Source organism: Falco cherrug, chromosome 4 (assembly GCF_023634085.1).
Source record: "Falco cherrug isolate bFalChe1 chromosome 4, bFalChe1.pri, whole genome shotgun sequence".
NCBI classification, from domain to species: Eukaryota; Metazoa; Chordata; class Aves; order Falconiformes; family Falconidae; genus Falco; species Falco cherrug.
The window spans coordinates 92,225,614-92,245,645 of NC_073700.1; the positions used below are offsets into that span (position 1 = coordinate 92,225,614).

General features: G+C 46.5%; 1 protein-coding gene across 1 annotated transcript in view; it reads left to right on the top strand.

The window, feature by feature from the left end:
- Positions 1-5,810: 5,810 nt before the first annotated feature.
- The window catches only part of ITGA9 (integrin subunit alpha 9), a 230,381-nt gene continuing 216,159 nt past the window's right edge, over positions 5,811-20,032 (top strand). Inside the window, exons 1-3 of the mRNA XM_055707897.1 lie at positions 5,811-6,189; positions 14,429-14,556; positions 15,840-15,946. Coding sequence (XP_055563872.1) covers positions 6,017-6,189; positions 14,429-14,556; positions 15,840-15,946 — 408 coding nt within the window. The 5' untranslated portion in view covers positions 5,811-6,016. The remainder of the gene's footprint in view (positions 6,190-14,428; positions 14,557-15,839; positions 15,947-20,032) is intronic.

A 20,032-nucleotide genomic window follows, 5' to 3' on the forward strand; every position in this document is an offset into this window, starting at 1 on the left:
GAAAGACGCAAAACGTGGCGACTGCGTGCGGTTAGCAGTGTATCCGAAAGATAGCCTGAGTCCTGGCTCACCCTAAACACGTGCTTGGCTTCAGGTCTGCTGTTCAGGTCCTCTTAGGTCAATAAAGCACAAGCATGCACTCAGATTTAAGCGTGTACTTTATGAAGCACATAGCATAGCTGAATAGAGACTTCTTAGCAGGGGTCTTCTCCATGTCTATGAAAATGCAGAAATCTGGACGTACTAAAGAAAGGAAGAAAAAAAACCCAAACCCAAACCCTTTATCAAATCAGAAAAACTTACCTGATGGATTTGTTTTCCTTTTTCCTTGGCTCAGATAAATTCCTTCAGTTACTGGTATACAGTGTATAATAAATGTTTTATAAATACATTTTACATTAAGTGATGCAATTTCATTTGGGCAAAAATTGACCATAAATCAGGCTGAAATATATCCCAACATTGAAAGCCAGGGCAAGTGTTTAAGTGCCATGTTAATGCATAGTTTTTAAGGGGGTAGCTCAGTGGTGAGGCTGGATCATGAAATAAACTGGATTGCTGCTGAAACAGTACAGTTTAAGAAAAGAAATCCCTTAAAGACAAAAAAAGGGACAATTGATTTTTGCATGTGAGGCTCTGAAAATTCTAGCCTTCCACTCTATTCTTTAGCTATCGTTATGAGAAGGTGATTTTTTATTAAATCATCAGTTTCTGTTTCACCTAGGTGTTGCATTGGCTCCGTCTTCCATCCAGATAAAACTTTCTGGCTTCTCAGTCTGTTTGGAAAACTTGCGGAGCGTTATGAGAAAGGTAAGAGACAGCGGCTGAAGAGGTGACAGCAGCAAATAACAGGACCAGCAAGAGAAAAAAAATTCTTTCTTCTCCATTTACTCCGGCTGGAGGACCAGCTACAGCCAAATGGAAGAACAGACTGGTAGGAATTAAATGCGTATGTTATGTGAGGAGATCAGCATAGGCACCTTGTTCAGTTTTCCAGTGGGAACTCAACCTGGACATGTTACCTAGTAAAAGTAATTCATCTTGCGTTTGATGCAAAAATTGAGGGTGACATCTCCTTAATGTAATGGGAGTAACGTAGGATGGTACAGTTTGTGCCATGACAATCACAGTCTAGATTTGCCAGGAAGTCTGGGTGCTGCGAGTGATTTGATGCCTGACAGGCTGAAATGGTACAAGCTGAAATGCAGGCGGCTCCTTTCAGTGTGACTGTAGTCGTTTTGGAAAGACAGATCTCTGTCCCTGCCAATCCATTTCCTACCTCATTCTCTGGTAGGCAAGTGAATGCAGGGAGCCCCTTCTTTATCCAAAATATGTGCCATTAATCATTTATATATATATATATATAAAATACTTTGGCCTTTTGTAGTTACTCCTTTTATGTACTTTTTACAAAGCAACAACCTTCTTTCTGACAGCTTCAGCAGTGATGAGGGCTTGCAAAGAAAGGAGGAAAGACAAGTCTTTTCTATTCACCTTACAGTGCACTGAAAGGTGGCAGTGCTTTTCTCTCCCCCTCATGGGGGAGGCAACCACAATCATCTTTTGCATGAAGCCACAGCGGGAGAGGAATTGAAGAGGATGCTCTTTACCTGGTAGGCAAGAAGAGCTACAAAAATATGTCTGGAAAACATCTCATCCGCTGAAGGACTAAAGAATTTCGATCTCCTGAGCTCCTTACAGCTGGGTCTGGAGGTGGATTAAACCACACAGCGTCTGTGGGAACTGACTAAAAAGAAATTGCAGCATTATCATCAAGACCTGATTTACAAACGCAGTCACAGATCTCCTTGTACAGAGAATGCACGTGGAAAATCAGCGAGTTTCACAGCTGCAATGGGAAAACCTTAACACAAATTCACTTAAAACCTCTTTGCTAAGCACGTAATGACATAAACTTGTGGATAACGATGGGGAGAGGCAGCAGCCTTTCTGCTAATGAGCTTATGGGATGACTTCCATCATTAGTACGTCCCTGCTGATGGATGCTGGGGTGGGAGAAGGGGATGTAGCCTCTCCTCAGCTGTGGCTGAGAGCGAGCGAGCAGGAGGGAGCTGGGAGCAGATTAGAGAAATCCACACCTGACCAGCTAGGATTCAAAAAAGATGGGCAAATAACCTTACAGCAACTGTACTTGTAAGTTGTGGGGGCATGTGGGAAGTCAGTGAAGGTGCAGAGTTACTTCTGGATATAGCTGGCTTAAAACAGACAGTAAAACCTCAACCACAATAATACCACGGGAATGCCACAGCACCACTCCGATACAAGTGCAAGGAAAGGCAAATGATTAGCATACCAAAAAGCAGTGTATTAACATTCAGTAATGTGTTGGTAAAAATAAAGAGAATCGTACCGAGTTCAATAGGTGCAGCGCTGGAGAAAAATTTTATGTGTGTGTGGGTGTGTATATACTTATATATATGTGTATAAAACAAATAAAAAATCATGTGCAAAGCAGCATTTGGTGAGGAGAAGCCTCCAGGAGGGAAACTGCCTGTTAACACTCAGTCTGGGTGAACCCAGTCTGTGCACAGCTGAGTCCGTACGCAGCGTGGGCAGGGGGGCATTTGTTTTACAGATCACAGAATGGTCGGGGCTGGAGGGGACCTCTGGAGACCACCTAGTCCAACCGCTTGCTCAAGCAGGGTCACATACAGCAGGCTGCACAGAGTCACGTCCAGGCGGGTTTTGGATGTCTCCAGAGAAGGAGACCCCACGGCCTCTCTGGGCAGCCTGTGCCAGGGCTCGGTCACCCTCAGAGCAAAGGAGTTCTTCCTCACATTGAGAAGGAATTCTTGCGTTTCAGTTTGTGCCCGTTGCCCCTTGTCTTGTTGATGGTCACCACTGAACAGAGCCCGGCCTCATCCTCTTGACCTTAACGTAGTTGTAGACATTGATGAGATCCCCTCTTTCCACAGTCAGAACATTACTGTGTTGTTTGGGTTTGTTTTGTTTTGTTTTGTTTTTTTTTTTCCTCAGTGCTACAATTCAAGTTATTAATTAAAAAATGTTGTCAAGGGTGCTGTTTCACTGACGGTCCTTAATCTACAGATAACTTTTCTAGTTTAAAAACTAATCTGGAGACTGAGCCCTTCCAAAACTAAAGCAGGTTAAAGTCCACTTGAATGCTTAATTGATATAGGTGGGTATAAGCTACAAATTAGCCCTATGGTGCAGGTATGGAGCCTCCTTAGATGATGTAAACATCAAGGTTCAAGCAGCAAGAGCAGGGATATAGAAACACAGATAACAGCTCTTCGTAGTTTGAATGGTTCCTTCACAGAGGATTGGCATACCATTTAATGTATGTTTCTCAGCCCTGATTTTTGCCATCATATTCACTTAGCAGTACGTTATTACTATGCTTGTCATTGCAGTTGGATGCTTCCCATCGCTTCTGGAAATGGCACACCATGATTTTATGAGCTAAACCTATGCCATCAAGACAGGCAGTTTCTGTTTCTGCTCAGACTGACAAAATTCCCATCGAATTAAATGTTGTGAGATGACTTCAGTATTTGGATGCACAGTAAAAGAAAGAAATGGATGGAAGTGCGGTGTTCCTGGCCTTTCTCTGGATAGTCTTCCTTGCCAAGAATGGAGAGCTGAATTTTTTTATGGACTGACACAGTTCCTTATGTATCACTTCTAGTTGAAATAAGTCCTCCCGAGAGCGCCCTACGATGTGAGAGACAAGTGTTTCATTCACCTCATCCAGCCGCTTTGCTTCCCTCCTCCCTCTGGAGATGGATGAACCCGTCGCTCTCTCCAGCATGTCAGCCCACGTTTCCTTTAGCTTTGTCAGAGAGGTGTCTGAGCATCATTTGGTGCCTGGGTAATTAATTGAAAAGCCCCGTCACTTTCTGGTTTCAAAAGGCAGAGAATTTGGCTTGGTAGTGCTAATGGGATTGCATGTCATTTGTGGAATTTGCTTAATCATGGCGTATTGACTTTCTGCCTGAATCAGATTACTTTTATCCATGTTGATTGCACAGTTATAAAACCCCCGTGAAAATCTTTTCATTAAATGTTATAAATCTCCCTGTTAATATGATGTAAATGCCCTGTTGTTTTCACTTGGTGCTGTAATGAGAAAATCAGTCCTTTCAGTTTGATCATACACTAAAAGAGATACATATAAGGGATTTCTCCTCATTATTTGGTATTGATTTATACTGTGCCACTTAGATCTGAGACTGGAAAGTGGTCACTTCTCCATAACCCTGGACATACATGAAGAGAAGACTTGCACCACCCCAACCTTTTTACAAGACACTTTGAACAAGAGCTTTAAATAATTATACCAGTAGGCTTTATGCAGCTAGTATAAAATACCTTGATGACTGGAAGCCTCTCTTCCTCCCTTGATCTGTTTTGACCACAGAATTAGGTCGTTATTACTTCTGCGTTAAACTTGTCCCTGGAATATTCCTACACTAACGTCCACTTTCTGGCATCACGGTCAATGTCAAAAATGGCAGTTTCTAAACAGCAATGTGTCCATATGGCCCCAGGGTGCTTGCTCTGGGGGTGATGCTCAAGGATGTGCTTATAACAGTCTTTTGCTCGATGAGGATGCTCCCCTGCAGGAACAGGCTACGCTTTTGAAAGAGCCCCGTGGCTATCGTGAAACAGCTTGCCACAAAATTCCCTCCTCCCCAAATGTGCATCCTGGTGCCAACCCTTTGCAGAATACGACCAAGCTTTCACCGAGGGCCTTCCTGCACTGAAAGGCGATGCAACCTGCAGCAGCGTCTTCCTACGCCAGCTTCCAAACAGCCCCACCATCCCTCACTCTTCCCTGGGGAAACAAACTCCCCACCAACCATCACGTACCAACCGGTAAGTGAGAAGTACCGGTCCTGGGCGCCTGTCCCCACAGGGGCCCGCCAGGAGCAGCAGTTCCCATAGTACCGGAGTTCTCGTGGCTCCCAGCGAGGGGAGAGCGTGGGATGAAGCAGCCCAAGCCAGGGCTAACAACAACGAATGCTCAACCCCCATTACCCCCGAAGGAGCATTTCTTCTCCAGGATCCTGGTGTTGACCCCTAAGAGGGATCTAAACACCATTTCTCATGAATCCTGAGTGCTAAAATTTATTGCTTTTTACTGAGCAACAGCGGGACAGGCTCTGGGGGCCCAAGGGGTTTGCAGCACATACCCACCGCCCGCTTCTCCTGCAGGGTGACATGGCACCCATGCCTCAGCCACCCGGCGGGGCTGTCCTCTTGCCTTTGCTCTGGCTCACCTTGCACCATGTCTTTGGGGTTGCTCTCAGATACTCTCATTATTAAAATATTACGGAAATTATTTTCAGCTTGTACTCAGCGGCGAAGGTTGCCGCTTCATTCCCAGTCCCGAAGGACTTCGGCCGGCAAGGCCAGGTCTCATTTCCCGCCCCCCCCCGAGCGCTTTCGCTCCCGCGGCCCCGGCAGCAGCGGCCGCACCGACCCCTCCACCGCCGCCCCCCGCCCCTCAGCGCCGTGCACGGGTCCCGCGGCCCCCTCCGCCCGCGGCCGCCCTCGCCCAGCAGTGCCGGTGCGCCGGGACGCGGGAGGCACAGGCGGGACCGGGAGGGGAGGTAGCGACACCGGGAGGAGGCCGGAGCTGGCGGGGGGCGCCGCGGGAGAGCAGGATGCGGGGGGGCGGCAGCGGGAGGGGCCGGGGAGGGGCGCGCCGTGGCCCCCGGCAGGGCCGCCTCTACCGGCGGGCGGCGGGTGCGGACCAAGGCCGCCAGGGGGCGCCGGCGCGGCGGGGCGGAGCGGGGCGGGCGGACGGGGCGCGCAGTCCCCGCGCGTCGCGGCGCGGGGCGCAGCGGAGCCGCGGCGGGGCCGGGCCGGGCCGGGCCGAGCCGAGCGGAGCCGAGCGGCGGGGCGGGCACAAAAGCGCCGCGCCCGGTCTCGCCGCCTGGGAGTCGGCGCCGGGGGCAGCGCGGGCGCGGCGGGCCGGGGCTCAGCACTCAGCGGCGCCGGGACGGGCGGCTGCCCCGGGGCTCGCGGGATGCCGGTGGCCGCGGCGCGGCGCGGAGCGCGGGGGCTGTGGGCGCTGCTGTGGGTGGTGGCCCTGGCGCGTTGCTACAACGTGGACGTGGGTCGCCCGGTGGTGTTCCAGGGCCCGAACGGCTCCTTCTTCGGGTACTCGGTGCTGCAGCACTACCACGACAGTACGCGGTGGTGAGTAGCGCGGACCCTGCGCGCCCGGGCGCAGCGGCGCTGGCGCTGCCCGGGCATCCCCCGCCGCGCCTCCCCTCCCGCGGCGGGACCCGAGCTCCCTCGGTGGGGCGGGCAGCGAGGCCACCGCGGCGCTTCCCCGCGCCGCTCCCCCGCGCCGCCCCCGCCCCGTCGTGCGGCCGCAGCCCGGTGCAGCCCGGGGTCTCCAGCGCTGGGGCGGGGGTGCCGTCCCCGGGCTGGCAGCCGGCGCTCGGCAGCGTGAGCTCGCTGTGCCCGGGCGCCGGCGGTCCCGCGGCCGGTGGCTCGGCGCTTCCTCGCGGGGAGTGCCTGGCAGCTCATCCCCCGGTACGAGCGCACGGGGTGTGCGAGCTGACGGGCCGCGCCGTGCTGACGGGGAGCGGCCGGTCCCGCAGCAGCGGCCGGACCGGGCAGGGGCAGCGCCCCGCGGGCTGCAGGGACCCTGCCTGCGGCGGCGGCCGCCCCCTCTGTGCCCGCGCTTGGCGGGAGCGGCCGCGGGGGAAATGGCTGTGTAACTAAAAAAAAAAATTAAAATAATAAAAGAAGAAATAAAAACAACGATAGGAAGTTTGTCTACATCTCAAAAAATTATGCAAACTGGCAAGCTGCTTGTTTTTCCCGTTGAGTGAAAAGAGCCTTGGAGCGTAGTTAGGCTCTCTCTTGTCTGGGTCAGAGGCTCTTTGTTAGGTTTAAACCGGATTTCTCTTAATTGGACCTAGTTGATGTCATCTGGTGCACTTCTAATGCAAGTAGGAGCCGCTGCTGCCAATAAACGTCCACAAAGCTTGTCTTTATCTCTTACACTTAGATATGACCCGATTAATCAGCTATTGATGTTGGAACTGTGGTGCACTGTGATATAAATAAATGTATTCGTGCTGGCGTCCAGTTCTTTAAAAATGACTTTCTTTCACACCCTTTAGTTTGCAAGTAGTTGTATGCTCTGCCTTTCTCCATAGCGGCTTTCATGGAGCATTCACTTCTAAGGACTTATCAGAAGACCTCATAGAGGAAAAGCGCTGCGGGAGAAGAAAAGCTCTCAGTTTAAAGCGGTGCTTATCTTGGGGCAGGATCCAGCAAAGGTTGCGAAGGCTGGATGTGACTTGTATGCAGCACAAACTGCTGGGCATTCACAGTGGTGTGACTGAAATGCTGATCTCGTGGGGTGTGGTGGAGTGAAAATGATACAATTTGTTGCTCCTTGCATAGGTGTCTGTCACTGGTCGGTACCAAGAATTCTCTTCAGATAGCACCTGTTGGCATGTTCTTTTTTGAAGGGGAGGTGGACTTGGGAGGAGAGTCCCAGAGATACCCCACTTTGTTTGGAAACGATGCTGGACTAGCAGCGCTGGGCATCCGTCTGACAGCAGGTGTCTGCAAGAAGTCTCGTGATCAAAAGTAAAAACTCCAGTTATGCAAACTCTGGTTTTCTGAAAATGGAGCTTCTTCATGGAGCCTCAGCTACGGCACCCGGGGGGTGTGTGTGTCGAGAAATGTCTAAGATCACAAAGTGCTTTTAAAAAAGTAAATTGCTAGCCCTAACACCCAGAAGGGTTAACAGCAGCTTAATACAGTAAGCATCAGCACTGGCAAAAATGATGAGGGTGGGGATTTTTCCCACTGATGGGAAAGCTCCTCTTTTCAGCTGTGGAACTGGGGAGTTTGTTCTCATGGGTGCTTCAGAATACCGTGCCAGGAGAGGCTGGGATAACAAGTTTGGGGAATACATTTTTTACACTCTCCTTGATTCTAGTTTGCTATGTGCAGTTGTGCTTTTAATGTGTGCACATATCCTGAAGGTCAAGGGACAGTGATGAATATCTCTGGTCTTAAAAGGACATGCAGCTGCCTTCCAGTTTTCTGAAGATGCTCACCCCTGTACTAGATGGGTGTATTTTGAGTGCAGGCACGGGTTTTTTTGCATACTCCAACATAATATCCGTTTTATAGCGTCAATTTTAAGCTTTTAACTTCTGGAAAGCTTAAAAGATCTGGCCAAGCTTCCTTGGCATTCAGACCATCGAAGGGCTGAACCCTTGTCAGTGCCTTTAGCTATGCCCACTTCAGCTGGGCATAAATGCTTCCAGTATTATGTAGTACTACTTTAAAGCTATATTTATACTGTACAGAATCTTATACATCCCTTTGGAGCATAAAGTCTCGATGATTTCAAGTCTAAACTGATTACCAGTTGCAGGTTATTGAAATGCAAGGTATGATCCCAGTTTATTGGATGAGTGCAGAGGCAAATGCTTGGTAGAGCTCCTTCCATTTTTCAGTTTTTGTCAGGTTTTTGTGTGTGAAGCTGTTGCATGCAAAGCTATAGAGCTATTTCTCTAACTGACTTGTAGAGTGACTGTGTGACTTTTTTTTTTTTTTCTTTTCCCTTTCAGATGTGTTTTTCTGGGGAAAGGCTGAAGTCTGTTATATGGAATATGTAGCAAAAATGTTTTCTGTTCATCCCATTGTAGCATACAGCTCCTCTTAATAGTCATAGGGTTATTGTCTGGGTTTGTGTGTCAGTTTTCTTCTTAGATTTGTAGCTTTTATGTACCCAAAGAAGAGTTATGATTTCAGTTTTCTCATGTCTGGTTGGACTATGCGCTGCAGTAGGCAGTAGTTAACTTTAGGCAGTGATACTATGGACAATCATGGCTTGCCTGGTGAGCTGTGCACTATGTGAGCCTGAAAAAATGTGATTTATCACATCTGAGGCTGATAGGGTTCTGGTCTATCTAAAATTATTTAATGTGTTAATATGCTCTCAAGCTTTTAAGTATCTTGTGATAGTTCAGGGCTTCTTGCTCTTGATTGAGGGCATGATACGTGGCTAATGTACCTCTGATCATGAGAGCTTCTTAAATGAAGTGTTATTGTCAGTAGCCTGTCCATGTGCTGGTGTGTGAATACATATTTGTTTGTATATATATATATGTAGTCACTGATTTATATTAAAATGGTATCTGTAATGGCTAGGTCTTCAGTGTTTCAGCTGTTGGATTTCTAACCCGGCAAAGGCTTCTATCTCTATCTACCATAGACCTGCAGGTTTTCAGTAACTGATTCAGGGTTTGGTGATTCTTGAGGATTTATATGAGCCAAATGTTCTGGCAGGAGGAAAGAAAGGGGAGGGTATTTGGTTTGAAATATTGCATCAGATTAATGTGAATAGTCAGGAGGCTACACGGTCCTTGACACAGAATAGTGGAATATGGGTGTTCAGCCTCCGCTGTGGCTGTAATATAGTGGTTTTATATATATAACCATCACATAGTGGAGTAAGTTGGTGCCTCTGACCTTTCTGAAACAGTTAATTGCAACGATGCTTCCGTTTAGGAGTTGATTTTGCACATTTTTTTGGTCTCAAGAAAAGTTTGGCATCACAGATGTGCTGAGGTTATTGTATTTCTGACAATGTCTCCTTTTCCTTCCTTAAGCGGGTTTTATGGCTGTAAATCTCGAAAGATTTACTCAGTTCCTCATCATTGCCATTTTCAGCCGAGTAAGGAACCAGGTGGCTGCTTGCATTTGGAGCACAGACGAGCTGAAGTGCTTCTGTTCTCTGGATATAACTTTGAGGCCTGGAGTAAAGAGTCAAAAAAACAAGAAACAGCCCCAGACAGTTTAAAAAGAAACAAATGTCATTTTTTGCCCCAATTCAAAAATGTTAATAATATGACATTGCTGATGGCTCTCTTTTAAAATAAGATGTTACTTTATCTCTCTCCTTTCCCCTCCCTATGCCCCCTTCTTGCTGACACCCCCAAATCCCTCAGCAAGTCCAGGGTGACAACTTTATTCTTTCTGGCAACATGATCTGGCACGAAAAAGTAATGGAGGCAGTTTAGTTGCATGGTGTCCTGCTGTGAGTTTTGCAATGAGGAATGAGTCTGGTTTCTGTGCTGTGCTTTGTTCCTCTGGCCCTGCTCTTCACCGGGGTGCACTGCCGCTGGTGTAACGAAGGCTGTTCTGCATCTCTGGCTTGATGGATAGGTGTTGTTAGTGCGTGGTGTACTTGTGTGCAGCCAGAGGGAAGGTGCGGGAACAGACCAACTCTGTGGAGGCTGGGTGTTGTGTTAATGGTATTGTGTTGCATAAACAATGTAGTGATGCTCTGGGTGCTGCCACGATGTTTTGGGGAACCAGGGCTTGCTGTGGTTGATCACAAGTCATCCATCCCGCTGCCCAAATAATAACCCTCCTGCTTCTTGCTCTGCACATAATGGATGAACCACTCGGGTTTTTCTTTTGAGGGCTTAGCAAGTGACAGAGACCTTTCTGAAGGGAAGAAACTCAGCTGTGCTATGCTGGTGGTGCACCCTCCTCTGGTGCTGCTTTTGAAATCGGCTGTGGCATGTGAGGGTATTTAAAAGACTTTTTTTCTCTGCCACTTAACATTGCAGCGAGGTGAGGTACCTACACTCCCCAGTCCTTGAGCTGTGATTGCCTAATCACTGCTGGCATGCTGTAGGCTGATACTTAATGTACTTGGCATCTCTCCATGCCATTGGTCAGTTCGACACTTTTGTTCACTGTTCCTTCTGCTAAATGCAGCACTTAATTTCCAAATCTGTATGTCCCGAGGGTCAATCATCAGCAAAGTGATAGTTACTGTTCTGCAGGAAGTAATTTTAAGGAGGTGTGGATTTCCCTGTGGCCAAGAAAGCTTCTTGTCATCCATTAATATTGGCTGATGCCGCTCCTGCAGTGTGACGGTTTCTGGCCATGCAGCTGTGTAGTTGGCTCCATACAGATGAGGGCATTTGTCCTTCATCGTGCGAGTATGAATGCAAGAAGAGAAGGTTCAACAGCCTCTCTGCCTACTGCTCCTCATGTGGACTTAGACCCCAATACTTCGCTCACAGAGCTAGTGGGATATGGCCAATTCTTACAGATTTCTGTGCACATCAAGCAAAAGCAACCCTAAAGTGGCCCCAAACCCTGCTCCTACTACCTTCAGTTCCCTTCCGTAGAAAGTAATCTGTTTCTCTTGATGGGGTTTCCCCTTCAAGGCGTCTTCATGCAGTTACTCACAAATATCGTCGGGGCTTCCGGCAGAGTATCGTGGTTGTGGTGAGAACCTGCACTTATCAATAACCCCTTAGGAAGGCCCAGATTGTAAGCCTTTTGCCAAAAGGCTGGAGAGCTGCTGTTGCTTACTTGCTGACAACCCAAGTGGTCCTATAGCAGCACTGGCAATCTGTCCCACAAAATTAGGCTGTTTTAAATGAGAGCTGGTTATACTAGTTGCACTATGTTGGAAGGTTGCCCAATCATAGCAAGAGGACAGGGTTGTACTTCTGCTGGCTGTTTATGTATCTTCTGTGTTTATGCCAGGCAAGACTCCATCCACAGCACTGAAACGTAAGAAGACTGTATTAGACTCTAAGGCTTTGTTTTGAAATGTATTTCTGTTTTGATACAGTACCAGAGAAAGACACCTTCTCTGGTTGCAGCTTGTTTCGTAGAAATTGCAAGAGGGTGTTTGAATATGTAGGGGAGATACAAAACAGGCAGGTTTTTTTGCTTGATGAGTCCCAAAATATTTGGATGTAAACGAGCCTTCTATCCAGGTCTGTTGCAAAGCCTCATGACAGTTAAATAGGTGAGTTTCTTTCACAGTTAAGCTGTTATATGCAGAAAGAAATGAAAGAGTAAAGGACTCTTTTCTTGGCAAAGGAAATATTCCAGTCTCAAACCTTTGAATAAAACCAGAGTAAGTGGTATGTGGCAAATACCAGCTTGACCAACTGAAAAGCATGTAAAACGACAGAAAACTTCCCACTTCCCTGAAGGTAACTGTTTTGGGGGCCTGGTGAGCATAGGTCATGCCAGACGGAGCAGGAGATCTGCAAAGTTTTTATCTGCTGGGGTCTAAGTGCAAGAGTGAAAGAATAATACAAGATCCTGAGATGATATAGGGCGTGATGAAGGTGAAATACCAAATTAGAATGTATGGGCATTCAGGACAATCCAAAATAGATTTGGTTTTGGCACGTGTCACCAGTTGCCTTTACTGGCTGCTTCCTTCTGCTCAGTACACATGAAGAAACGGCAACAGACGTTTTCTTTTTGAAAGGTATTTTTGCACAAGACAGCAATATTATCTCTGCCAGTAGCCTACTCAAATCATTAATAATAATTTCTTCCCATTCAGCTTTTTAAAGAGAGCTGAAGAGTGTTTGTGATTTAGGCTCCTTCATCTCCATCTTGCATTCTACAGCTCAAGGTATATTGTGGGCTAATTGCTGAATCATACTTAACTTTTTTTAGGTTAGAGCAAAGATGCTTTTAAGCTGGAGGTCGATGTGGCTTACGTTATCTTATTGTTGTAACAGGTCATGGAAACAGTTTCTTGCCATTTGCAACTTGAACCCGTAACTCTTTAAGCTAGTAATATCCCCCCTTATTTATTTTTGTTAGACCCCGTGAATGTTGATAAGTGAATGACATGCATTCATCGCCTGTGTAATTGAAATGATTGGCATTTGATTTTCTGCCCGCTGCTTGCCTAGTGGGATTTCCACTTGGAGCTATTATTTCAGACTCCTTTGCTCTCGCTCCCCGATGTGTGCAGGCTTTGTAGGTTTTAGCAACTTAAGTATTTTGGACATTAATTCCTCTCACTTGTGAAAACATGATGTGCGTTGTAGAGTGCAGCCCCATCAAACTTCTCCAAATGATACAGCTTAGCTCATGAAACTTTGGAGAAAATGGTCACTTAATGTAGGGGTTCCTCTTCTTTTTGTAAATATATTTCCAAGTGCCACAGGACAGTTTTGTTGCATCCCACATCCAGGGAAGTGTCTAGGGAGTGGAAATGTGCTGCTGTGTGTATAGACCTGACTCTGATGCAGGAGCAGCTCTTCCAGGTGGCTCATGGACATGTGTATGCCTTGTGCCTCTGCTCATTTGCGTTTACTGAGGTGGTGATGATGGGTGGTGGTTGGGGATGGAACTTTAAATGAGAGGATGAAGGACAAGTTGTTTAAAACAGGGAAAGCTTCCGTTTTAGAGCTGCCGCCAAGCTGTCCATCTGTGCCATGGGTGGGCTGTGCATGCAGACTAACTTGAGCAGTGTCTCCTTGGTCGGCTGCTGCACCCGGCTGGATCTGCACACCTGACTGCTGGAGGCTTAGCCTTTCGGAGGTGTTTGCCCTTAGTTCCAGCCCTGGGCTTAACTTCAGTGAGGATTTTGTTGCATGCAGCAGCTCTGCCCTGCCTCAGCAGTGCAAGGGCTTCAGCAGAACTGAAACTCAACTACCTGGTGCTCCCCACCATCCTCCCTGGGAGCTGCCTTGCTCCTGCTTAACCTTCCTCCTCATCCTTATGTGCCCAGATCCGGGCTCACAGTGAGGTGAGAAAGATTGTCCCTTTAATGAGGAGGCGGTAGAAGGGCTCCCTTAATACTTACGTTTCCACTGTAATTCTCCTAAGGGATGCTTTTGGAGGGCATACGAGCAGCTGCCAGCTTGCCAAACAGTTAACTGGATCATAACATAAGTGACTGAAAAGTGCTCGTCATCTTTCAAGAGTACCTTAAGGAACCCTATAGTCAGAGCTGTGCATTGGTGCTTCCCAGAGACCATAGCTCTTCTGTGGGATAAGTAGTCTAGGTAAAGTCTTTGTGGCCTTAGTGATAAATACTGGTTGATAGCAACCTGTTGTGGAAGAAATTTGCTCCTGTGCTGTTGGCTGGGGTTTTTTTACTGTTGTCTGTTGTTGTTTTTTTAAAGCTGTAATTACGCAAAGTGTTCTGAGAATGGGGTGCCCCAGCTCTCTAAACAAGCTTATTAATCTTTGGCTGGTTGGCAAGCACACTGATTTCATCCTCTCGTGGGTATGTGTATTAACTCTGGTGGGGTTTTGGACTGATAGGGATCTAGCTAAAACTGAGGAAAAATGGATGCAGCTGCTGTTGTCCATCCTAATACTTTCCTTAAGTGCTTTCGGGGGGTGAGGTGCGGGGATTGCTTTAAATGTGTTACAATCCTAATGGAAATTTAACTTGTTAAAGTATTTGTGGCTTCGTTGGGGAAAAATGCCTTTATTGTGTGTGGTGGTTTCAGTTGGTGTAAAACTATGACATTGGTTCAAGGTTGCTGAAAAAAAGTCCTTTTGCCAAGGAAGCTCTGGCAATGTGAACCTTGCTGCTGTTTGTTTTATTACTATTTTTTCTTTTCTCCTGAAATTAATCATTTGTTACTTTGCTTTTGGTTTCCAGGGTCTTGGTTGGTGCTCCCAAGGCAGAATCTAAATACAGCACCTCTGTTCAGTCCCCAGGAGCGGTGTTTAAATGTCGAGTCCACACCAACCCTGACAGAAGATGCACAGAGCTGGATATGGGGCGAGGTGGGTAGTTACGATGTTTTGGAGGGAGAAGGGGGGGGAACCAAAAAGACCCAACCCAAATGGCTAGCAATCCTCCTGCCAGCTTCAACAAGGCCCCAAGACGTTGAGAGGGATTTGTCAGCCTTTCCTGATGGATTTCGAGCACCGGTAGCAAAGGTGTCATATTCTCTTCAGCATTACAAAATGTCACCTCACCTGGTGCGGGTGTCCTCCCAGTTCACTCTGCCCACACTGCTCACTCTGTCCAGTGACTAACCAGGCAAAGGTGGATTTTTCCCTGCTTGCCCTAACCTGCTGTCTTTTCTCCGCCTGCTTCAGTATGACTTTGCAGCATGTTGGAGGCTGTGTGAGTGGTTGGGAGTGCTGCTGCCTATCCCAGGCAGTGCTGAAGTAAGGGGGTGTGGGATGATCCCGCACAGTGGGGTGGTGGGCCTGTGATGGGTGGCGTTACTGGCAACGAGGTGATCTGTGGGCTCCCTCATAAGGCAGCAAATCATTCCTTGGGTTTGCTGTTTGTGCTAAAGGAAATAAGTTTCTCGGTGAGAGCTGTGCTTGTACGCTATTGCACGTGGTCAGGACTGACTTTGGTTTCTCTGACGTACTGTCTGAGACAGGGGAAGATGGAGTCCTAAAGTAAAACTGTGATCTAAAACCTTGCGCTGGATTCTGATGGAGAAAATGGAAGCCTTTCAATATTTTGCTTTTCTTGATGAAGCGTGTGTTACTGCTTTCTTAGCCTATAGAAAAGGCATGTTAGTGTTCATCTTTTCATGACTGAGTCAAGCAGAATTTATTTCTATGAAGCTTACATGTTTTAAAACAATGTTTTGGCCAAGTTTGATTTTTCCTGCTATTGTAATGTAAACTGCCTCTCATTAATTTGTGAATACTGCCCGACAGGACTAAAGATTTAGACCTCAATTTTTTTTTAAGTGCCCAAGATCCCACTTTCCAGAGGGCTTTGATTGCATTCTGCAGGCAATCCCACATCTCTCCCATTGACTTCAGTTAGGCTGTTGATTCAAGTAGAGCTATGGACATGCTGTAACAGCTGCTGGTTGTTTGGGACAGGGTCTGTCCTCTGCTGTGTATCTGTTTGGTGCCTGGTAAGACTGAGAGCATCGCCCCAATTAATGCATACAAGAACTAATCAGGATGAAAGGGAAGAGAAAAGCACTGTCAGGCAGATGTTTGACGGGCAATCACTTTTCTTGTAGGGGTTCTTTGGTGGGTACTTAAAACTCATACCTCCTTGCTTTGCTGCCTTTTCCCTCTTTCTGTAGGCAATTCTCGGGGCACACTCTGTGGAAAGACCTGCAGAGAAGACAGAGATGACGAATGGATGGGTGTGAGCCTGGCTAGACAGCCAAAAGCTGGTGGAAGTGTGCTGGTAAGCCCACTCTTTTCTTTGATCTCACTAAAACTGTTGCTGCTGTCTGACTCTCATGCTAAACATGTCACGATTAATGTGTTCAGCAGTGACTGACGGAGTCCAGCTTTACAGGCAGCAGATTCTGTAGTCCCTTGCTTCAAGTGGAAGGAAAAGTGAGCCCCAGCCAGAAAGTTTTATTTGTAGCGGGAGGACTTCAAAGCTGTCACACCTGACTTGTGTCACCCAAGGGCTTTCTCCTAAATCTGACGGATTAAATCTTTGAACCAAATAAATGGAACTTTGTCTGGGAGGTACCTGCTAGTTCGCTCTTATTGTCGTTTGCCTGTGTTTTTGTAGGGAGTATGTACACATCCATTTTCCCTGAGTGTATGTGTTGCGTGTCAGAACTTAGAATGAAAAATGTAAGATGAGTCTTTGTGGCAATATTTTTTCTTTATGTATATGAATTTTCCATTAATGAGGCAGAAGAGTTGCGAGTAGAGATGACTTTGTTGTGTGTGGGTGGCCTTGTTGTCTTGCCATGCACATAGACAGGTCAAGGAGAGCAGATGTGATCCTTAGGATGTGGAATTTATCTTTGCAAAACAAAATTTCCTGTGTTGGAAAAAAAATAATTATCAAGAGAGCTGGGCAAAAACCTCTCTAAAATACATGGGTATATTATGATCAATAGTTGTCTGTGTTTACATCCACAGTTGGGTCAGATGGTCTACTCCAGTGAGCCTGTCTGCAGGAATGTTAATTGAAACACACACACAAAAAAATTGCAACACAAGTTGTGCGTAGTATATGTGGCAGGCAAATTTCAAGCTCATGTCGGGGTAACCCTGACAACAATCTAATTCTGAACACTACTGTTTAGGAGTTGGAAACTCGCAGTACAGCCCCATCTTTCCAATGAGAGAGGGGATTGCCCTGGTACGTGGCATCAAACTGTCACAAAGCTGCTACTGATGTAGATCTCGTACAATGGTTACTGTGCCCATGGCCTCTGTAAGGCAAGTGGACTAAGCTGTTTCACTCAAAGGTGGTTTTTTTTGACATATGCTTAGAGTCCAAACACTTATCGCCCCAAGTCATAGCACACCAGTTTCCCCATGGGGGAGCAGGATGTTTTGATACCTTTCTGCAGTAGTACTGTGGTATTTTACCTGATCGTCTTTTTCGGTGTACAGCTTACCAGGGCTATAGGGGCTAGCCGATACTTTGCTTTTCTTGGGTGTTTAAAATGTGTTCAGCACTAGAGGAGGAGAGGAAAAAGTGGGGCATAAATAAAATACACTGTAAACATGTACAGCAGAGCACAAAATTACAGCATTCGTGCCAGTGTAACCAATTCACATTTTCAAGGGATGTCTTGATCTGTCTGTGTGTTCAAAGTCCTGTGTGACAGTGAGGAGTAGCTTGAACAGATCAGGGTAACACTGAGATACAGTATCCTCTCCATTTTCCAGTCATCAGGCTGAACTAGACCAATTCTCGTACCATTTTCAGAAGCTAGCACATGCGCCTTTTTTAGGCAATGGCGAAACATTTTGGTAGAAGTGGTATCTAAAGAATAATGATTTTGTGTATTTTGGTTTGAAGGAGAATGGGTAGCACTTGATGCTTGGGTGTCGTCTCCATAGGCAGAGGCAGCAAAGGAAGGGAAAGCTGGTGGGATAAAAAGCAGGGCAACTACCAAGACTGGGGTTCACTGGCTGAGGGGAGGCTACAAGGGTGTAGCAGGCTGTGAGGGCTTAGATTGGGACTGAGGGGATAGAAAAATATCAGACATAAAGCAAGTTAAAAGCAAAATGCAGCTAAAATAAAATGCATAGCTGGCAGTGTGCTTATTCTGATGCAGTTTAGGCTGGTAAAATGTCTCCACGCTGATTTAAGGCAGTCCTAAAGCAGCCCTCTGACAAGATTGTACTGTCCTCTCCAAGTAAATCATGTTGGGATGCTAAGGATGTTTAAATATCTAATTCTCATTTATATTTATCCCCTAAGCACTCGGTCTGAAACTACTAATTATACATCTGTGCACATCTGTGTGTAGACAGAGCCTTTCCATCCTTCATGGATGGAGAATACCTGGCTGTTTCAGGGCATTGTTACTTTCTGGTTTAAGATAAGTTTTTGATGAAAAAGATTAATGACTTTCCCATAAACAGATGGTTTTTAATACACATGTTCTTCTAATTTTAAAGATTGGGATTTCTTTAAAATGTGGCTCTTCTTGGAAGCCCCTGTGAGAAACTGGTGTTCTGAGAAGACCTCTGAATGTGTGTTTGTGGCCCTATCTGCCAATTGTTAGTGTTTTAACAAAAGTACTAGCTAACTCTCGAGCGATTCCCTATAGTTAGGAGTGTGTGCAGACTTTATTGTCAGGCATTACAGCTCTACTGCATTTCTTGCAGGGATTCCTTTAAGTCAGAGTGGTATCTTTGTGGTCAATAGCCCTGGATGAACTTTTTTTGTTGCTTTTGCATAAATACAAGTAGTTGCTTTTTAAACGCATGTGAAATATTTATGCTCTTGACATCCTGTATTAGAGGAATTAGTCTCATAGCTTAACTGTGGATTGTGCAAAGAAGTTGTTGCTTTTGCTTTTGAAACTGCTTAGTGGCTTAAATTTCTGTCTTATCAGCCTTCCTCAACTGCCCGATAAGAGTACCGGCTTCAGTGGAAAGGGGTGGTAGGGAAGGTGAGGAGTGTGCGGGGGGCTTTAGCTGGTGTTTGGTACCAAATGGATTGTGTTTGAGTCCATATTGTGCCAGGATGTTACTGAAGCAGAGTTTTACATTTGTGTGACAGACTAAATAGAAAAGCATCAAACAATGAGGATTTAAACAAATGAAGTAGTAAGATTAGCTAAAAAAAGCTCTGGGTTTGCAGAGCTGGCTTCCTGTCCTTGGGTGTGCTATCAGTCAATCTTTGCATAAATCTCTGTGCTGCAATAATACAGCTGAGATTGCCAGCTCTTTCCAAACTGAAATGGCAAAAGTCCTCCTTCTACTTTTGCTGGGAGAGGAACTGGGTGCAGAACATTATGATTTGGAGATAAGCCACATTCTTCAGTTTTGCTCTTCCTAAATACCTGCCACGCCTGCTGTTACTCTGTTTATAATCAAGTGCTGCTATTTTTCATTTTAAGTAGTTGACTTACTGGCACATTTAGTGATTGTGTGTATGTCGGTAAAACACCCCATCGCTGCAGCAAAGCCAAAGTCCTCCTAGGGAAGAGCAAACCAGAAGTGGTCTGACAGCGGCAGGTTCATAGAGTCCCTCGTTTGGACTCTGATTTTAAGAGTCAGTAGAGGGCTCTGTGAGGACCGTGCATTCAGGTGAGTCACTCGGCCTCTGAAGTGAAGCCTGAGTGTTTTTGTGTTGCTTTTCCTATGGTGCAGAGCTCATGGCTGGCATTCAATACCGAAGAGAGCAAAGTGGTTGCAGTTCTGAAATGGCCTATTCATTATATTACAGTAATGCAGTGTCTGCCATCAATAAGAGAGCTCCATGTGCTTTGCTTAGAAGCATTTTATTTTGCTGCAAGAGTTTACATCCTTTCTTCCCTGTTCTGTGGCAGAGCCAGAGTCTGTGTCCCAGCAGCAGCTGCTGAGCACCAAATTGTACTGATGGTGTACACAGGGTATGCATGTATACACTATGGTCTGCATGTAAAGAAAGGCGTATAAGCTGTCAATTGTTTGCAGTCACTTTAAGGGAAAAAAAAAAACCCAAACCAACCAAAGAAAAACCCTCTCCACAGCATCTAAGTTCGGGTGACTCATCTCTGTTCCCCAGACCTGCTCAGACATGTGCCATTGGAGAAGGAAGGTTGTAGCCACCTTTGGTAGCACATCACCTTGCCTCAGCAACACTGAATAATGCAGGGACCACATACTGTAATCCAGCTCAGCATTTTTGGGAAGGCAGGAGAACAAAAAGCAGCTGTGGACAAGCTTTGTCATGGCAGGGAGACAAATGTGCTGGTTGCCTGGCTGCAGAAAAGTGTTTTGGAGAGGAAGAGGAGCTGCTGAACTCTGGTCCATTGGGAAAATGTCAAAATCCACAGCTGTGGTATGGGGGAGTCTGGGG